Source organism: Rhinolophus sinicus, linkage group LG13 (genome assembly GCF_036562045.2).
Source record: "Rhinolophus sinicus isolate RSC01 linkage group LG13, ASM3656204v1, whole genome shotgun sequence".
In the NCBI taxonomy this organism is placed as follows: Eukaryota; Metazoa; Chordata; class Mammalia; order Chiroptera; family Rhinolophidae; genus Rhinolophus; species Rhinolophus sinicus.
This window is the reverse complement of record NC_133762.1, coordinates 10,457,628-10,478,634: the sequence shown is the minus strand read 5'-3', so window position 1 is coordinate 10,478,634 and position 21,007 is coordinate 10,457,628. Positions and strand designations below refer to the sequence as shown.

At 40.6% G+C, this 21,007-nt stretch overlaps 1 protein-coding gene across 1 annotated transcript in view; it reads right to left on the bottom strand.

The window, feature by feature from the left end:
* The window catches only part of AGBL1 (AGBL carboxypeptidase 1), a 583,728-nt gene that overhangs the window by 237,743 nt on the left and 324,978 nt on the right, over positions 1-21,007 (bottom strand). Inside the window, exons 20-21 of the mRNA XM_019726713.2 lie at positions 17,486-17,617; positions 8,506-8,682 (exon numbers count right to left, since the gene is read on the bottom strand). Of these exons, the coding sequence (XP_019582272.2) occupies positions 8,506-8,682; positions 17,486-17,617 (309 nt within the window). The remainder of the gene's footprint in view (positions 1-8,505; positions 8,683-17,485; positions 17,618-21,007) is intronic.

Genomic DNA, 21,007 nt, shown 5'->3' with positions numbered 1-21,007 from the left:
ATAAGCCCAGGAAGTGCAGAGAGTCCCAAACAAGATGAACCCAAACAGGCCCACATCAAGACACATTAAACTTAAAATAGCAAAGTTTAAAGACAAAAAGAGAATCCTAAATGCATCAAGAGAAAGGCAACTAGTAACTTATAATGGAGCTCCCATAAGATTGTCAGATGATTTCTCAACAGAAGCTTTGCAAGCCAGAAAGGAATGCCACAAAATATACCAAGTGATGAAAAGCAAGGACCTACAATCAAAAGTACTCTACCCAACAAGGCTATCATTTAAAAATCAAAGGACAGATAAAAAACTTCCCAGACAAGGAAAAGCTAAAGGACTTCATCACCACCAAACCAGTATTATAAGGAATATTATATTAGAGGTACTTCTTTAAGATATATTAAAAAAATAATAATAATAAAAGACAAAAAATATGAATAATAAAATGGCAATAGCTACATATCTACCAACAATTACTTCCATTGTAAATGGATTAAATGGCCCAATGGAATAAATAGTCCAATCGAAAGACATAGGGTGGCTGAATAGATAAGAAAACAAGACCTTCATATATGCTGCCTAAAAGAGACTCATGTCAGATCAAAAGACACAAACAGACTGAAAATAAAGGGATGGAAATAGATATTTCATGAAATAAAAAATAATAATAATAATAATAATAATAATAATTTTAAAAGGCTGGTGTAGAATTACTTATACCAGACAAAATGGAGTTTAAAACAAAGGCTATAACAAGACACAAAAAAGGATCCAGTAATCCTACTTCTAGGTATTTATCTGAAGAAACCCAAAACACTACTTTGAGGGAACATTTGCATCCATACGTTCATTGCAGCATTGTTTACAACGGCTAAGATGTGGAGGCAGCCTGGGTGTCCATCGATGGATGAATGGATAAACAGGAGGTAATACATATATACAGTGGAATATTGCTTGGCCAGGGAAGGGAATGGGCTCTTGCCGTCTGCAGCAGGATAAATGGACCTGGAAGGTACTGTGCTGAGTGGAGTGTCAGACAGAGAAAGACAGATGCAATGTGATTTTACTTACATGTGGAATCTAAAGAACAAAATAAACAAACAAAACAGAAGCCAAGTCCTAGGTACAGATAATATTTTGATGGTGGCAAGATGGGGGGTTTGGGGAGATGAAAAAGGGGAAGGGATTAAGAAGTATAAATATGTTGTTACAAAGTAGTCATGGGGATGTAGGGCATAGCATAAGGAATATAGTCAATACTATTGTAATAACTATGTATGGTGTCAGATGGGTACTAGATTTATCGGGGCAATAGATGGGAGAGGTTTTGGGGGGCAGGGTGAAAAAGGTGAAGAGATTAAGAAGAAAAATTGATAGTTACAAAATAGTCACAGGGATGTAAAGTAAAGCATAGAGAATATAGTCAATAATATGGTAATCACTGTATAGTGCCACGTGGGTATTAGACTAGTCAGGGGATAATTTCTTATATAAATGTCTAACCTTCATGCTGCCCATCTGAAATTAATATAAAATAATACTGAACATCAACTGTAATTGAAAAATTGAAAGGAGGGTACAGCAATAAGAGGTTCAAATTTCCAGGTATAAGACAAACAAGTCACGGGGATGTAGCGTACAGCAGAGGGAATATAGTCAATAATATTGTGATAATGTGGCACAGTGTCAGATGGTGGCTGGACTTATCATGGTGACCACTTCTTTAGGTCTATAAACATTGAGTAACTATAGTGTACACCTGAAACTAATATAATATTGCATCTTAGCTAAAGTTTAATTAAAAAATTTTACACAATATATAAATTAAACAGTTGGTTAAAAATTGGCTGGACAAATAGAATCATCGCCTGCTCTTCATGGTGAGGGAGGGTACTGTTGTCTGGGGTCCACTCCATTTCATAGAATGAGAACATCTTGTGGATAACTCTTTCATAATCTGGTCTCTGCCTTTCTCAGCACATTTGTAAAGAGATGCTACACTACCAAACTCAGTCAGTCACACACCAAGAAGCAAAGAAAGGCATCTCCGGTTTGGCCCGTGCTTTTCCCTATGCTGCAAGGTAATGAAAACCCAGGATTAAATCAATCCTTTCTTTGGTTTCTATCTGTTCCTTGAGGGTATCTGGCTTATTGCATTTACAGTGATCACATGGGGAGAATAAGATTTAAGAGATAAGCCATCTCTTCTCCTTGGTCCTTAGAAGCCAAATTATTTTTAAAGAATCAGAGGTCATTTGAGGCTCATTGGATTATCCCAAGTGCCAGATTCTGTCCTTCCTTTTGATACAAGGAACCATGTTCTTGATGGGCATTAAAAATTCACAGCTCCCAGAGCTTTAGTTATCCCAGGAAAGGCCCCTGCTGGCAACCTTATTAGCATGTCTGCCTCTTGGTTTTTATTTAATTCCTTTTAATATTCTATCATAAGGCTGACAGACATTCTGGAATTCAGGACTAAGAATTGAGGGAAATATTTCAATGCCTCATTAAGCCTGCAGTGCAGTAATAAACGGCTCAAAGTGTGCTTTGAGGTCATATACAAAGAAACTGAAAAATACAAAAGAACAGCAAAGCATCACCTGTTGAATCACAGTCAATGGGAAAGGAAAGGGAATTGACCTGAACAGTTCAAATAGTGGCTCATGCTAAAATCTACAAAGGAATGACGTGGCATTTCGATGGCAAAACAGGTGTTTGGAAAAGTGTCCTCTTTTCTAAGCTCTGGAGAGAGGAAGGTTGTTAGAGAATATGGGTGTGGGAAGAAAACAACAAAATGCTGGCACGGATCAACAAAATGTCTTCCTATTCGGGACTACGATCAACTTTCAAGTCACATTTCCAAATAACATCTCCTATTAGCACACAGAATTTCTGGGAGCAACGTCTTTGCCCTAACAGAGAAGTGAGAGTGCCCCAACTTTCCTTTCTTGTCCCCTAATCCTTTCTCACCTCCCTGCTGACCAAGGCTGATCTAAATCGGTGCTTGGGATCTTGTTAAAATGCAGATCCTGGGGCAGTCGGTGGGGCCCAAGATGGTGCAATTCTAACAAATCCCAGGCGAACGTGACCCTGCTGCTCTCTGTCTAAACAACCACCTGTGCAAGGAAGCGTCCTGCAAAGATTAGCGTCCTAACGTATTCACAGAAGATTTAGGCTGAAGTAACTCCAGTCCATTCTTAATGACAGGAATCATTGTTCTTCAGAAATAGCCAGCAGTTTACAGACTCTGTTGGATTTTCACAAAGGCAAGCCAAGCACTTCTAGAGCTGATTCAGGAGCAGAAACTAAAAAGCTGAGAAGGGCCCCCTGGAGAGCTTGGATTCAATAAACAAAGGCATGAGATCTTAAACTTTTGGGGGGTGTTCTTAGACTCTTTTGTTCTCCAGGCAATCATGACCTTGAGGTACCCCAGGAGCTAGAAACAAACAAACAAACAAACAAAAACATCTTTTAACCGTCACTGGGCTATTAGACCATTTTTAAAATAGGAAGTCAATGACCTAAAAGCACAGATGTTCTAAAAAAAAAAAACGCAACCCTCTCATTTTCATGATCATGAGATGGAGAGAAAACAAGACCTGTTATAATATGTTTGGGGCTTCACAGCATGGAGAGATGAAAAAAACAAACAAACAAAAACATCTTTTAACCGTCACTGGGCTATTAGACCATTTTTAAAATAGGAAGTCAATGACCTAAAAGCACCGATGTTCTAAAAAAAACTGAAAACCTCTCATTTTCATGATCATGAGATGGAGAGAAAACAAGACCTGTTATAATATGTTTGGGGCTTCACAGCATGGAGAGATGAAAAAAACAAACAAACAAACAAAAACCCTGTTTTTGGTTCTTGGGCCTATATGTTCTATATCTTCTTGCCTGGCTCCCGGCACTAGATTGCACAATATCTCCCCCAAATTCACAACCTTCCCAGTCCCTTAGAATGTACCTTATTTGGAAACAGGGTCAGTCGCTGCGGCTGTAGTTAGTTAAGATGACGTCATACTAGATTAGGGGCGCTCCTAATCCAATGTGGCTGGTGTCCTTATAAGGGGAGGGACACAAAGAAGCAGAGACCCACAGTGGGAAAGCCAAGTGATGACACAGGAAGAGAGCCATACGTCCGTAAGCCGAGGAACAGCAGGATTTCCTGTACTACCAGACGCTACAAGAGGGGTGAACCAGATTCTCCCCTGTAGCGTTAGAGAGAACACAGCACTGCCAAGACCTGCCAGCCTCCAGCACTAGGAGAGAATGAACGTGTGTCGTTTTTAGCCACCTCATTTGTGGTCCTTTGTGATGGCAGCTCCTGGGAGCACACACCCAGCCTCCCTTCTGGACCACAGCAGGGCACCAGTGCAGGAGGTCCCACACCCCGCTGCAGTCTCTAATTCTCTGTAGGGGCCTCGTTCCCTAAAGTCAGGCGAGCACAGTGTGAAGGAGAGAACGCAGGTAGCCTTCAAAGCTGAATTCAGATAATTTAATTTCTTCTACGAAATTCACCCCTATTAAGCCATCTTCAAATAGCTGAAGTGCTTAGTTCCAACATTTAAGTTTTTCTAATCTAATCTAGGCCTTTTGGAAACACTGCTATACTTGGCGCTGCAAAAGGATTTTGGGGGAGCGCTCACTGGAACTCCTGTGAGCGGCGAAGGAAGCAGAACTGGGCAGAGAAGGACGTTGAATCGCAATGCAGTTGCAACAGAGCCCCCAGCCAATCGTCTAGGGAGCTCTGGAGCTGGAATGGCCTTTTGGAGTTTGCCCAACTGAGACTAGGGAGCCACGCTTTTGTACCCCCCACAGAGACCAGCCACTGCACGCAGGCAGCTTGCATGCACAAGCCACAGTTCTGGTCAAAGCCGCTTCCATCAGCTACAGACAATTGCTGGTGATGGACACAAGGGAAGAAGTGCCTGGGCCCTGAAGAGGGATCTAGAAGGTTCACTGCAGCGTCCCCCAGGTGTGCAGGTAGAAGTCTTCCTGTATAAGCATCACTTGTTATTCAAATGTGGCCACGTGACATTCCACACCTTGACCGGAATTACCTTACTTGGGAAAAGAATGCGTTAGATGCTTTCAAATCATGTCTATACTGGCAAGTCTGAAAGGTCTCAGCACTGCATTCTTAGGCGTTTCCCTCTCTCTCCCATGCACTGTTCCTGTCCACCCATCACAATGACCCTTCAGATCTGCATGTGAGAACGGCTTCTGATCACATTTGGGCCCTGGTGACTTCTCTTCTGGTTATCCTGGGACAGTGAGAATAACGAACTGCCAGCCTGACACTCACCATTCGTTCAGTTGTTCCCTTATTTATTCTTCCAGTCGTCAGTCATCACACATTTTTAATGCCTACTTTAGACTAAATTATGCATTGAGTAGAAAACCAAAAAAACGAGGAGACACTAAAAGGCCTTGCAGTCACAATAAGGAGTTGGATTCATCGAGGCATCAGGAAGGCATTGTAAGTAGTTCTGTGACTTGACTAGGTTTGGGTTGTGGAAAGGTCCCTCTGTTGGCAGTAGAAGGATGGGTTGCTGCAGGATCCAGAAAACAAGGGAGGCAGTTTGCAGGTGGGGAATTTAAACACCAGTTGAGTCACTCTTGAGACCTCAGCTGAATCACCCTCTCTGTCCTTCCTCTAAGACCTACTCTGCTGCCCCACAAGTAAATTGCCAGGGAGCATGCTGACATCTTCTTGGGTGGGAATACCTCACATTACCCTCCCACGTGGCTCGGTCACCTGCCCTTGGATGTGCAAACACATATGAATGTGACCCCAGGTCACGAGCGCTCAGTGTGAAGCACGCAGCTGTCCTCATAAACTGGACACCTCTCAAAAATGAACCCCCAAAGGCTATATCATTCCGTTTTGGCTATTTCGCCTCAAAAGTCTCAATCGCTTTGGGCCAGTTCCTAATAGCTAAAGTAAATCTCTCAGTGGGTAGGACTTCCACGTTAAATACAAATTATGGATCGAAGTATATAACCTAGCAGAAGAGACTATATCCCAAAGAAATAAAAACAGGGTTGTTGTTGTTTTTTTAATTATCCGACTATAGACTGGAAAACAGAAGAGAAAATATCATATTAATAATAATTATTTGAAAGTAACAGCTTATGTTCTTTAAGGCAGTTCCAACATAAATGTCACTGTAAGAAATGATATTTCATTTCAATACTAACAAATCAGGTCCTTAGTGTGCTGGGGGAGAAATGATTGGAACTACTTTAAAGCTGCATTAACCAGAGAAACTGCAAAAATATTTATATTCTTATGAAGGCAGGAAGGAATGCCCCTCGTGGGTGTATTTAAGTGTCTTCCATCTTGTGGATAAACGGTAATGCTAAACAAAGAATGGAAAGATGACCTTAGAGTAATAACCTCAGGACCAACTGGGACTCAGCTTCTCAATGTACAAAAGTCATTTGCAATATGTTCAGGATGGAAATTTCTCTACTGCTTTATAGCTCATAGACTTCATTATATATCTCAAACAAAAATCACCACAACAGCCAGCTCTGGGCTGGCTTCCTTCCTGGGGGGTGGCCTCCCCACTCATATGTAAAATTACTCAGTATCTTCTGGGTAAACTGTCTGTAGTCCTGCTCAGTGACTCTGCAATGTTTGGAACGGCAGAAAAACAAAGGGAAAGAGAAAACAAACCCATTCGGAGAGGACTTTCACATACAGAATGGGACTGTGAAGGCAAAACCAGGTCTGGCACTGACAGGGCTTCCTCTGGCTGCTTCCTTCTCCATTCTTTCTGACAGAGACCCCATGCAAAGGCCACCTGGGAAATTTCTCACGGCAACTGCTGAGCTCCTATCTGAAAGCTGTCCCATTGGGCAAGCCTCTTTCATGCTTTGTCCTTTCCAACAGGCACTGTGTATGGAAGACGGAGACTTGGTGAGATCCTGAACCTATGAATCATTTATGTAGTTCTCAGACAAGACCTGCAAAGGGCTTTGAATTTCCTGGTGATTTCATGAATGGCGTCAATAGTGATGTGACTGGAAGCTGTGAGCCTGAATTGCCATTTGGAGAAACGAAGTCAGCGAAAGTCACCACCCATCCAATAAATCTGTGACAGTTACAGGGAGGTGTCTTTTAAACAAGTAACCGGCCCCTTTCATCAAGAGGCGTAGAGCTAGAGAGACACAAATCCATATCTTTAAGGTCTTAGAGTCTCAATATTCTAGGCTTACTTTTTCCAATGCGATGGGTGTTGATTGTCAAGAGAGTGAAAAGATTTCTGATCATATAACCTGCAAGGTCAATCACCCATGCATTCTCTTTTGGCCTTCACACAAAGCTCGTGTAGCCGGGAAGAGAGGAATCTTTATGACTACCTGCATTTGATGTATGAAACTTAAAGATTCGTAGAGGTAAGTCGCTTGCAGGGCTGCTGGCAAGTGGAGTGAGGTCTCTTGATGCCCATGCCCCTCCAAAGACCTCATCCTCCTTATTCTGCATCGACATTAATGTACGTAAAGATGAATGAAGCCGAAGAGTTGATTAATTCAGTAACAAAATGATTCTTTCAAGCAACTATTCAGACTCACTGGCTAACAGAATGAATGGGTCAAAATGGGCGGTTCGGTAGCCTCGTGTGGAAAAACCTCTTTGGCCAGGTGGGAAGTTAGATTCTGCTCGTCACCTGTCACTTATTGCGCTCCCTGTGATAGGGAACAGATTTCTACGTATGGGGTTGTGCTGATGGCAAGCATTTCCTGGCTGTTCCGGGAAGGCATCAAAGCCCCACAAATGAGCTTTACCGCTGGTGAAACCCAGGTTTTCCTGGGTTTGAACGGAAGTCAGGGAGGAGTGGTCTGTCAGTTTGCCTAACAAATTCAAAAGAGGCGATTACCCCAGGGCTGTCACAACATCCCTTATTTATGCTTCTCTAGTGGGGAGTGAGAAGACCTGATGTAGCAGCTCTCCAGCAGCTAGTGCAGTTCACAGAGCTGTAGGAAGGATGTGATTTATACGCGCCCTTTCCCTCGACACTACAACATGAGTCCTAGTGCCTCCCGTCTCGGGGAGACCCACGTCGTGCACACACTTCTGTGTGCCCCGGTGACAGCAGGATACAGAGAGCTGCTGACGGAAACAAGCCCAGAAGACAGAGAGACACAACACATATGCACTGACAGTATCTACGCAGCGACCTACACCCTGTATGATGCACATGGGACTGGTGAGTCTCCTTGTTGTAAAGCATTCCGTGCACACAACAGGGCCAGGCAGAGGCGCCATAAAAGCTGGGGCTGCCTGTCTGACGGAGGCTCCCTGCCACTTGCTGGCAAGGGCAGATGATTGACAAACCAAATCAGCAGGCACGCACGAATGGCTTCCAGGATCAACATAGATTGTGCTGCCGGTGAAGGCAATCACTGAACCAGCTCTTCCACAAGGTGAGGGAGCAGGGCCAGAGAGCTCCCGTCCTACAGTGGACAGAAGCCTGGGTATCCTGCAGCGCCACGTACCTGGTAGGGGCCCTGGTTACAGCCACAGTAGCTGCTCTCCATGGTGTAGCTTCTGGACACGCCCATCTCTCTCCACACCACCACCCGCGCCGTGGAGGCTCGAGATTTCTCCACAAGGAAGCTGCAGCTGCTCATTGTGAATGCCGGTGCTAGCTTATCAAGGATTTTGGGAAGAGTCTATAATAATAATAATAAAAAAATCAGAATGTGATGAGTTGCACATGACTGGGGATACACATCATAAAAAAGTAACTTCTTGATATTTATTAAGCATCTCACTACATCAAACATTTAACACATGCTACGACACATCTTATATCAACCCTAAGAAATGGATACCATTTAAAAAAAAATCATTTTCAACAAGACTAAACTGAGCCTTAGAAGGTATAGAAAGAAATAGCTTAAGTCTAACTACAAAGTGGCTGGAACGAGACCCAGATATCAACCTGGCCCACTTCAAAGGCTGTGATCTTTCAACTCCATCTTTTTGTATCACTGGGGACCAAAAGTGTACACACACTCCATCGGCCTTATACATTGCTGTGTTGAGCCTCATGGAGAATACAGGCTTCGTAAAGACCTGAAACTTAGAGAGACTCCACCCAGCCTCACTGTTTCCTAGCGCTGAGTAAAACTAAGAACTGTACCCTTAACTCAGTCACATGGACCATTGATAACTCTTGAGCAGAAACACGTATAAAGTTCACTTGTTTCCTGAGAGAGCGTAACTGCCAAAATGAACGTTTTAGCCTCATCCTCTGATCCATAAGTCTGTAGCTGGACCAATTAATTATAAAACTCCTAAAAATCCATTCTGTCTGGGTTCGTAGATCCCAACTTTTGCTAGGGTGGAAAGCTTTGTGTGAGACCACTTACTCTCCATTTAGAGGACATCTGCAAATGCTTGCCACTCTCTGATTGACAGAGAGGGGGCTTCCAGGCACTGGACCGCCCCTTGTCCCCAAGGATGGTGACTCAGAGTTAGTATACGAAGACTTTGGGTTAGCAGAAATACTACCTGTAGACAGCCCAAAACTTTTGTGACATCAACAAGAGGGTTTTCTCACTTCACTGTTGATAGACTCTCCACAAACTAACACACATTCTAAAATTATATACATTAGATAACAATAAAATTTCAGGCTTTTGAACAAATTGTAGGAGGAAGGTAGACAAGCAGAATGTATTGATGTGTACATGAATTAAGAAATTGTTTTCACAGTCTCAAAGACATAGAGGAAAACCTGAGGGTCGCTAGATGGGGAGGGTGGGGATAAGGGGAAAGGTGAGGGGATTAGAAAGCACAGTCAGTAACCACAAGATTGCCACGGGGATATGAACGTCAATTTGGGGAATGTAATCAATAATGTTGTAAAGATTCTGTAGGGTGTCAGATGGACACCTGTCTCATTAGGGAGACCACCTCAGGGATGGTGTAGATGCCTGATCACTGCACTTACACCTGAAGCTGAAGCTGAACAATAATGAATGTCAACTACAATTTATATATATATATATATATGTTTAGTTACAAAAAGCGGAGTACAGCATTAGGAATAGAGACAGTGGAAATGTAACGGCTGTATGTGATGTCAGAGGGGTAGTAGATTGGGGGGAGGGGAGTTATCACTGTGTGAGGGATAAAAATGATAAATGTTTAACTATTACATTGTTTTGTACACCTGAAACTAATAAAAAAATGTTAAAATGAAAAACAAAAGAAAAAGAAAAACTGGATACATTTGACCAATTAAAAAAATTTTTTAAAAAAAGAAAAATTGTTTTCAAAGAAATGGACTTTTGTTAATTTCTACAACACTGAGCAGAGATTTTAATATCTCCAGTTCTTCTCAGTGCTTCAATACTGCTAATTATATTAATATACACATTAATACAGTTGCTAATTATATTATAAATTACAAATCACAGATAGATAAGTGTATATTAATGTGATTATTACTATAATTAACTCTGATCTCTACATTCCCACATCCTCCAGACCTACAGCATTATTTAAACAAGGGAAATACAAGACTCATTTCCCCTCAGTTGAGTTTCTACAGTTGCCCCCTGTGGATGTCATCTATCCACTCTTGTCCCTCTCTCCTGAGATCCCTCATCCCATTTTGCTCCTTCAAAATTTTCCTCACAATTACCATTACATCATTGTTTATGTAAATAGTTATCTATTTTCTCTCTTTTTCTGCAGCCTAGAAGTTCCACCAGGGCAGGTCCGTGTCTTGTTCGCCTGAAAATCTCTGCCCACGAAGCCAGGCTGCTCATTGAGCGTTCTCCAGAATTATCCGCTGTCATCAATAGAATCTGCTGATCCAGACCCTTATGGGACTGGTTCATAGACATAAATAAACTATTTACACGTACTGCATCTAAAGGGATCGAGAATACTCGAAAGTAGTTCTAGCTTCTCAGTGTTTGACCTTGATGCAGAAAGTTTCATGTGACATCATCTCAATGATCTTTCTTTTCTTACTGAAGTGAACCGGGTTTGCTTAGCTGATACAGCGTCTGTCCAAATGACCGCACAATCAAATTAATAGCGTGTGTCCTGCAGAGCTTTACAAGCTATCCCTGGAGCCCGGAGGATGTGAGATTTACAGGGTGCAATTGAAGGACTCCTCTTATATCTCCACAGTGATGGTTTATCCATTCGGTAAATAATGGACCCCAAACTAGGGCATATACAGTAAAGTCTTCATTCCATTTCCCTTTTGGTTTCATACAAACGGATCTACGCCAGAGGAAGAAATGAAGAGACTGATAGCCAGGATACCTGGAGAGTGTTTGTTTGTTTGGGTTGGTAAATGAACAGGAAATAGATGAACTCTAGATAGGAATGGATTCCCTGGTGCCTTGTTTCCAGGACATGTCACAGGTTGGGAGGTGACAATTGGCCTGAGACATTCAACTGTTCCCCTGCCACCTCTTGTTTTGTGCCCTTCATCTCAGAATCCAAAACCTGAAATTTATAATATCTTTTCACTGGATGCTTACTATGGATTTTATATACAGGAATTCATTGTATCATCACAAGTCTTTGAGGTAAATTCTGTTATGATAGATAGAGGCCAGAGAAGTATCTTCTCCCCCCCTCCCCACACCCCACACCCCGCCAGTGGTCTCAGAGCTAATAAGGACAAAGCCATAATTTCAACCCAGATGTTCTAATGCAGATCATATGAGCTTAACAACCACACAAACTGCGTCTTAAACAAGGTCTTACTATGTCCCACAAGAGTGTAAAGGGGTTTAAATAGGATATAATATGTCCGATGTGACATAAGCATCCAATATATTGTAATATTATTTATAATTACTATACACATATCCCATGGAAAACTCACTTCTTTGTGTGGCTCCTTTTCATTTTCTAAAAGTAGCCTTCAAAATGCATATTAAAGAACCTACAGAGGAGCAGAGAGCTGCCAACACAGCCCAGAACCCTGCCCAGACACTAAATACCAAGCGCCATAGAACCGGCATTAAAAGGAGCAAGGGCAGAGCCAGACAGGTCAGGGCTAAGACTCTAGTTCCCTCAGGTACTTCATGTGTGACTTCAGATCAGCTCCTCAGCCTCTCTGAAGCTCAGGCCCATCTGTGAAATGGGAGAACTGACATGTCCCTATTAGAGTTGCTCAAGAGATAAATGAGAGAACTCACATTGAGGGGGTGACACAGCAGCTGGCACCTAGCATGGTCTCCACACAGACCTGGCAGGGCCATAGAGACTATTCCAGAAGCGGCCTCAAGAAAGAGTCTTCTGCATCCTAACAGACACTGAATCCCATTCGTCCAGTAGCAGTGGAGTCGAGTGCAGCCACACAGATGGGGGAAGGGTTCTGATTCAATAAATCTGGTTTCAAGGCACATCGTAGGAGTCTGAGTTGAATTTTAATTCGTCTGCTTTTTGCTGACTCTTCTCAGCCCTGTCTGGTTTCCCAAATTCAACAAAGATGGACCTCTCAGAGATACGCGGACTAAGAACTCATTAGAGAGCTCCTAGCTCAGAGGTTCTCTCCAGGGAGGAACCCTCCCTACCAGGAAAATGCAAGGTCCCTATGTCAGCCCTACAGAACTCAAAACACGCTTCTCTTTTCTCAGGATGAAGCACGTGGCAAGGGCACGGGCGGGGGTAGGTGTCAAAGTATGAATTCTGGATTCCCACCGTATGGATTCACATTGAACAGGTCATTTAACTTGTCTAGCACCCAGTTTTGTCACCAAAGAAGGGGGAAGAGGGCAATAATAGTCCCACTCTTGAGAGAGTAAAGCATTAGAATCCTCAATAAATGGGCGTGATTATTGCCATCTTTATTGCACTGGTCAGAGCAGATTGCTGATGAGTGAAGGAAGAGAGGGAAGTCACTCTGCTCAAACAGTCAACCTTCCAAGATGAAAACAAGCACCTCTCTTTGGATTGTGTGTTTCCCACATTTTAACTCAGCGAATCCCATGCTCCAAGCTTCAAACAGAGACGTATTCACTATCTCTTTAATTCTAAACTACAGAGCAGTTTGACTCATGGTTTTATTCCTGTCTTGATACAACACATTTTTTAAAATAAGCTCACTGAGCTCAGAATCTAAAAGTTTGGGTTTGAATGCTCAACCACCAGGGTCCCATTCCCACCTCTTTTGCTAACTATTCGTATGTAACTGTCAACAATCTATTTAATCTCTGAGTCTCCTCGTCCTCATAGGTGAAATGGGATGTTATTCAAAGTACCTGTTCATTCCACAAACACCTGTTAGTCGTCTTCTGTTACCGTCCACTATTCTAGAGTACAGAGCAGTTGGGAAGATTCAGTGAATTAGTGTATAGAAAATGCTTAGAAAAGTGCCTGGTGTGGGCCTATCCCTGTATGAGCAGGGTCCATACTTACTGTCTTTGCAACTCCTGACAACTGCAAAGTTAGGAAATGGACCAATGCCAGGAAATGTCTCCATCCAGGGCCACTTCCCAGGCAGGAGTCCAGACCTGCTTTCAACTCCCCTCCTCCATCACTGAGACCCATGACCGGCCATTAAAACTCTTTGAGGCTCAAGTCTTAATTATGACAGAGTTCATGTCATTCTACTTCTTCAGATTTCTCTCGAAGTCAGACTTAAATTGAAAATCATCTGTGACATGTGTTCTTCTTTATGGAATGGCCTAAGACCATGAGTCAGGTTTATCCCTCAAACATTTGTCTGTTGAAGCCAAAGGATTATCTACCCAACTCTGCACCAAGAGAAACTTAGTCAATCCTTTCTGTTACCTCGTAATGTTTCTGTTGTTCTGCTTATTATTTTACGTTTTAACTTTCTGACAATCGGCCTCTCTCCAGACTATTATTTTTTAGCAAAAGAAGCCCATGCCTTACTCAACTTTGTTACATAAATGCCTAGCACAGCACTTGATACCTGGAAGATACCAATGCAAGTTTGCTTTTTAAGAATATAAATCAACTTTACTGAGGTAGGTGTGCAGTTTCATGACTGATGATTTTAGTAAGTGTATACAGTTTTGCAAACATCACCACAATCCAGTTTTAGAAATTTAATCACTCTAATATGCCTTTCATGCTTATTTCTAGTCAATCCTTCCATGGTAAACTCTGGTCTGCTTTTTTGACTTCACAGAGTTTCATTTTTTTCCAGAAATTTTATATAAATTAAATCGTACATTTGCTTTTGTTCCTGACTTATGTTGAAGTTGATCTGTGTTGTTGCACTTATCCATAGGTTGTACCATTTTTACACTGCCACCAGTGAGAAAGAAATGTTCCAGGTCTGAACACCCTTCCCAAACACTCAATATTTCCTGTTTTTGTGATTACAGACATTCTAGTGATTGTGTAGTGCTGTGCCATAATGGTTTTAATTTGCAATTACCTAATAAATAATGATATTGTTAATATTGACCATATATATATTGTCTTTCAGGTGTTAAATCATGTCTTTTGCCCATTTTTTAAAAAATTGGGTTGTTTTTCTTCTTATTGACTTGTGAAAATCCACATATTCTGGATACAAGTCCTTTATCAGATACACGATGTGCAAATATGTTGGCCAGTCTGTAGTTTGTCTTTCCACTTTCTAAATAGCGACTTTTGAAGAGAAAAATAGTAAAAGTTTGATAAAGTCCCATTTATCACATTTTTTCTTTTATCGTTTGCACTTTTGGGATGCTAGCTAAGACAGCTTTGATAGAAGATGACAAAAATATGAAGATTTTCCAGTAGGTTGCATTCTATAAATTTCATAGTTTAGTTCTTACATTTAGGTTTGTGGTGTTTTTTTTTTTTGCAATTATTCTGTAATTTATTCAACAAATTGTTCATTTAGATTAATTTCTTTTTTTTTCTTTTTTTTATAATTTATTTTTTTAATTTATTGGGGAAAACAATTGTTAGGTTTATGGTCCATTTCAAATTACAATTTTTGTGTGTTGCTAAATAAAGATCTAAACTCATAGGTTGCCAGATGGCTATCTACACATAACTGTTGCAGTGCTATTTGTTGGATAGACTGTCCGTCCCCCATTGCATTGCATTGGCATCTTTGTCAGTAATCAATGTGATCAAAAACCACAAATGCATGAGTGTATTTCTGCTCTCTATTCTGTTCCATGGATCTACATGTCTCTCCTGACACCAGTACCACACTTTCACGATCACTGTAGCTTTAGAGTTTTGAAATAATGTGAAGAGTTAAAATCATGTAAAATAAATCTTCCGACTTTATCCTTCTCTTGTAAAATCTCTTTGGCTATTCTAGTTCCATTGCCTTTTCACATAAATTTTAAACTAGCTTCTCAATATCAACCAAAAAGCCTGATGAGATCTTGATAGAAATTGTATTGATTCATAGAAAAATCTGGGGAGAATGACCATCTTTAAAACATTGAGCCCTCTAACCCGTGAACCTGAAACATCTCTCCATTTATTTAGGTCTCCTCTAATTCCTCTCCACAATGTTTTGTAGTTTCAGTGAACAGATAATATACTTTCTTCTGTTTATTTCTAATTGACACGTTCTTTTGGATATTACTACAAATGGATGTTTTTCTTAATTTCAATTTCTGGATGGTTCACTGCTAGTACACAGAAATAAAATCAAGTTTTACATTGACCTTGTTAAATGTCCTTATTAGTTCTAGCAGTTTATTTTGTAGATTGTTAGAATTTACTACAGCAAATGCTGTATCACCTGTGAATAAAGACAGTTCTGCTTTTTTTCCACTCAGTTTCCCTTTAATAGTTTTCTTGTCTTATTGAACTAGCTAGAATATCCAGTAAAACATTAAACAGAAGTGGTAAAAGCATTCTTACCTTGTTCCTTATCCTACAGGGAAAGCATTCAGTCTTTTTACCATTAAGAATGATGGTAGCTATGGGACTTTTTTCAGATGCTCAATTTCAGATTGAAGAATTCCTTCTATAGTCCTAGTTTGTTGTGAGGTTGTGTTTTGAATGGATATTTAGCTTTGTCAAATGCTTTATCAGCATCTATTGAGATGATGTAGTTTTTGCCATTTGCTTATTTACAAGGAGTAGAACAGTATGTGATTTTTTATGTTAAACCAATCTTGAATTCATGAGATAAACACCACTTTGTCGCAATGACTAATGATTTTTATACGCTGCTGGATATGATTTGCTAATACTTGGTAAAGGATTTTTGGATAGGTGTTTGTGAGAGATATTGATGCTCTTTTCTTGTAATATCTTTTCTGGCTTTGATATCAGAGTAACTCAGAAAATGAGTTGGAAAGGGTTTTGACTCTTTTTTGAAAGAATCTGTTTAGAGTTAGTCTTATTTATTTAAGATTTTGATAGAATTCACCAACAAACCCTTTGGCCACATTTTATTTGTGGGAAGATTTTTAATTACTAATGTAATTTATTTACTAAAATTAGGTCTTATTGGATTTCATATGTCTTCTTGAGTCAGTTTTGATCATTTGTGTCTTCCTCAGAATTCATCCATTTGTTGCCATATATTTGTTAATACTATTATTTTTTTTAAATTAAAGTTTATTGGGGTGACAATTGTTAGTAAAGTTACATAGATTTCAGGTATACAATTCTGTAATACATTATCCATATCTCACATTGTATGTTCACCACCCAGAGTCAGTTCTCTTTTCATCACCACATATTAGACCCTGTTTACCCTCTTCTAGAACCCCCTCCCCCTTTACCCGATGGTAACCCCTAAACTATTGTCTGTGTCTATGAGTTTTTGTTCCTTCATTTGTTTGTCTTATTCTTTTGTTATTTTCAGTTTTATATACCACATATCTGTGAAATCTTATGGTTCTCTACTTTTTCTGTCTGACTTATTTCGCTTACCATTATAATCTCAAGATCCATCCATGTTGTCACAAATGGTACTATTTCATCTTTTCTTACCACTGAATAGTATTCCATTGTGTATATATACCACAACTTCTTTATCCATTCATCTATCAAAGGACATTTTAGTTGTTTCCATGTCTCAGCCACCGTAAATAAAGCTGCAGTGGACATTGGAGTACACTTGTCTTTATGGATAAGTGTTTTCAGATTTTTTGGGTAGATACCCAGGAGAGGGATTGCTGGGTCATATGGTAATTCTATTCGTAATTTTTTGAGGAACCTCCACACTGCCTTCCATAGCGGCTGCACCAATCTGCATTCCCACCAACAGTGTATGAGGGTTCCTTTTTCTCCACAGCCTCTCCAACACTTGTGTTAATACTATTCTTTTACATTTTGGAAGGTCAGCAGTGATGTCCCCTCTCCTTCCTGACTTTGGTAACTTGTATCTTCTTTCTTTTCTTAATCTAATGAAAGGGTTATTTATCACTGTTGTTGACCATTTCAAGAAACCAAACTTGCATTCATGGAGTCTCTATAGTTTGTACATTTTCTAGTTTATAGATTTCATTTTGGCTTTTCTCTTCCATTCTATCAATATAACCACGTCTGACTTACCCTGTAGCTGACATCTTCCAGGATAGTAGATGCGCCCACGGAAGATTCTGCTTGCCACAAGGTCTCCTTGATGCTGCAGCCATAAAGAAACACATTTTTCTTCTGGGAGTGGCCATGGAAATCACAGAAGACCTACAATGGCCAAACAGAGGAGAAAGTAAATCCCGGTCAGGCCCATTGGTTTCTGAACTGTTTAAAATGTCAGTTTCCTCAGAGAGATATTGTTTACTTAGCAGAACCAGCCACGTGAGGATCCTTGGTGACTCCGGCAAGAGTTGTATTGATAAAGTTATCAGGGGGAAGTTAGTTTGGAAGAGGCTTGGGACTGAAGGGGATGTGAGGAAAGATGAGTTACTTGTAGCTCTTCTCAGAAATGTACTTGTGCCTGGAGAGGTGACAGGGTCAAAACTAGAAGAGGGCATAGGACCAAAAGCTTTCAAAACAATATGAGAGTTTTCCACAATTTTAAAAGTCAGTAGGAAATATCCGTTTAAAAGGAATAGATTAAACATAAAAAAGAGAAGCTTATAAATCACTATAATGTTTACTGTAGGGTTTGATACAGGGTTTGAAAATGACCATCAAATCCAATGGCTTAGCAAGCAAAGGTTTATGGTCCAACACACCCTCTTCATTGTAAGATCCAGGCTAAAGAAGTTGCCCCAATTTGGGACATGTTACTATTGTGTCAAAGAGGGGAAAGACCAAAGGCAGACTCATATTATGGCTCTTAAAGCTTCTACTGAAGCATGGCAAACATCATGTCTGCTCTCATTCCATTGGCCAAAGCAAGTCACGTGATGAATATATTCAATGAGGTGGGGAAGTACATTCCTCCTCCAAGGAGTTTCTGTAAATCGTATGACAAAAGGCAGTCATGTGAAATCCTACTAGCATAAGAACTTCCCTTTGCATAAGGATTTCCCTATTAGCATAAGGATTTGCCCCTTTGCAATGGACTATGTTCCACCTCTCTGAAGAGGTGGAGTATATTTCTTTCACCCTTTGAATCTGGACTTAGCCACGTGACACCTTTTAGCCAGTAAGTATAGGCAAATATGATGCAAATCGCAGTTTATAACAGACTTGCACATTGTAGCTCGCTGTTTCATTGCTCCTGGGAACCCTGCCACAACTCCCATGTGGAGGAACACAGGCTAGTGACAGAGGTGCTACAGAGCCGTCCCCATTCACCTCATCGATAGCAAGCTAACCGTCAGACCTGCGAATGAATCCACCTTAGACGATCCTTCCCGGCCAAGCTGGCTCAGGCCAGAAAAAACAACCAGTTTACATGTATAATTCTCATGCAGCATCTTTAGGGACATTGCTTAGTTTTTGTTTAAGCCACTAAGTTTTGCGCATGGTTTGTTATCCCACATAAGCTAAGTGTTAGAATAATCTGTCCTTTTCGTCTAAATATGCATTTGCTTCCCCCCTTCCATATACAAAATACACTCCTCTCCTCCCTAAGGAAAATACTGTTAATATTCCATCGAACTCTCAGTCCAAGGTCCCATGACAGTTTCTGTCCTCATACGTGCTTGCTCCTGATCTGTGAACAAAAAAGTCACCTGACTGCCATCCGCCTACACACAATGGTTGAATGAGGAAACCTGGTCCCCAATAAACACTCATGCTTGAAAGAGGATGAACAGAATGGGCACAGCAGTCACTTGTGACAATTCTGAAATGACAATAAGCAGACACTGTCAGGTTCCTATATATATGGGGTGGGGGACACTAGGTTGATTAGACCCCAGTTCTGCTCCCTATAAGTAGTTCTGTATCGTATTTTTGTCTCTATAGATCTTTCCCCCGCCCTTGGTAGGTGCTTATTTCTCCATTATTCTCCTTGGCCATGTATGAAAAGGGCATTGGAGAATAACAGCCCACTCTGAGGCCAAGCAGCTATCTTTTCTGATTCGAAGGGTAGAAATTTGTGGGTCCAAGGGTGCTTTTACGTCTCAAAAAGTCACAGCCTCTTTGACTTGAGGCACTGGAAATAAAATTCATGAAGGTAAAATAAACTTTTTGTTTTCTTTTTTGCCTGATTTTAATTTCTCAAAAACATAACTGAGCGTCTAACATATTAAATCTGGAATCTTTAGAATGCGCACTCATATCAAGGAAATCAGAAGAGCTAGTGTTATGTTCTGCCTTTATACTATGTTTATAGTAAATGTAAAAGCACATGTATCACAAAATAGAACGAAATTTGGAGAAACTGTGAATATACTGTTAAAGGTCATTATACCACACATGAAGCAGTGTAATGTTTTTCTGAAATTAGACTCTGATAAATTAAAGATGGACACTGTAACAACAGAGTAAACCCCAAATATTTTAAGGCGTATATATAATATTCAACCATGGAGATAAACTAGAATCATAAAAATGATCAATTAATACAAAAAAATCAGAAAAGACAGAGAACTTTAAAAACAGGTGAAGCAAATAGAAAACAGCTATCAAGATGGTAAATTTCAATCCAAACATCAATAATCTCATTAAATACAAACGGTCAAACATACTAATCAAAAGATACAGACTATCAGTTTGGTTAATAAGCTAGATCCAAAGGCATTCTGTGTGAAAGAAGTTCATTTTAAACATAAAGACATAAACAGGCTAAAAGCAAAAGATGTGAAGAGATTTACCAATGTAAATGGTAGACAAAAGGGAGCTCAGCAACTACTTTATTAGATAAAATAGATGCCAGAACAAGCAGCATTGTCTGGAATAAAGAGGGATGTATTGGTACATGTGCCCATGTTGTCTTTGGTGGTTAAATGTTACCACGTAGCCGGCCTCAGCTACCCTGTTATAATCTCCATGGAAACCAGGTATCCTATCTCAAGAGTGGCATCACCTACAGACTTGGCCTTCAAAGAAGTGCCACTACAGAGCTTTTCAAGGATGAAGACACATCCTTCACTAAAGTATAGAGGGTGCCAAAAAAATGTATACACATTTTAAGGAAGGAAAAAACTGTATTAAAATTGTAACACAATGAATGACGCAAACATTCATTTGATTGACGCTATCTTTTGAGCGAACGTCGTACTACACATTGCTACCGAAATTCAACTTCGAAAAGTAATACACAAATAACATCTCTTTAAATGTGTACATTTTTTTGGCACCCCCTCAAACCCCCCAGGATTCCTCACTGCCTTATTGGAGGCAATGCCTTCTCAACCTTCTCATAGATGGAAGGTGGGTGCCAGGTCTCACAAGGTAAGTCCAGTACACATTCCTATCTCTGCTAGCTTTGGGTTCCCTTCTCCACATTGTGCCACGGAAGTTCTGGCACCTCAATATAGGCTATTGTTGAGCACACATTTTAATCACCAACCAATTGGGCTGTTAGATCTGACTCCAGCTGCTCAAGCTAACAAATGAAATCTGCAATCTCCAGACAGTGCACTCATATCAATGAAATCAGCCAAATCGAGTGTGATGTGGTGCCCTTATTAGTTTAGCACTCTAATAATCCATTCCTACACGTTGCCCAGATTT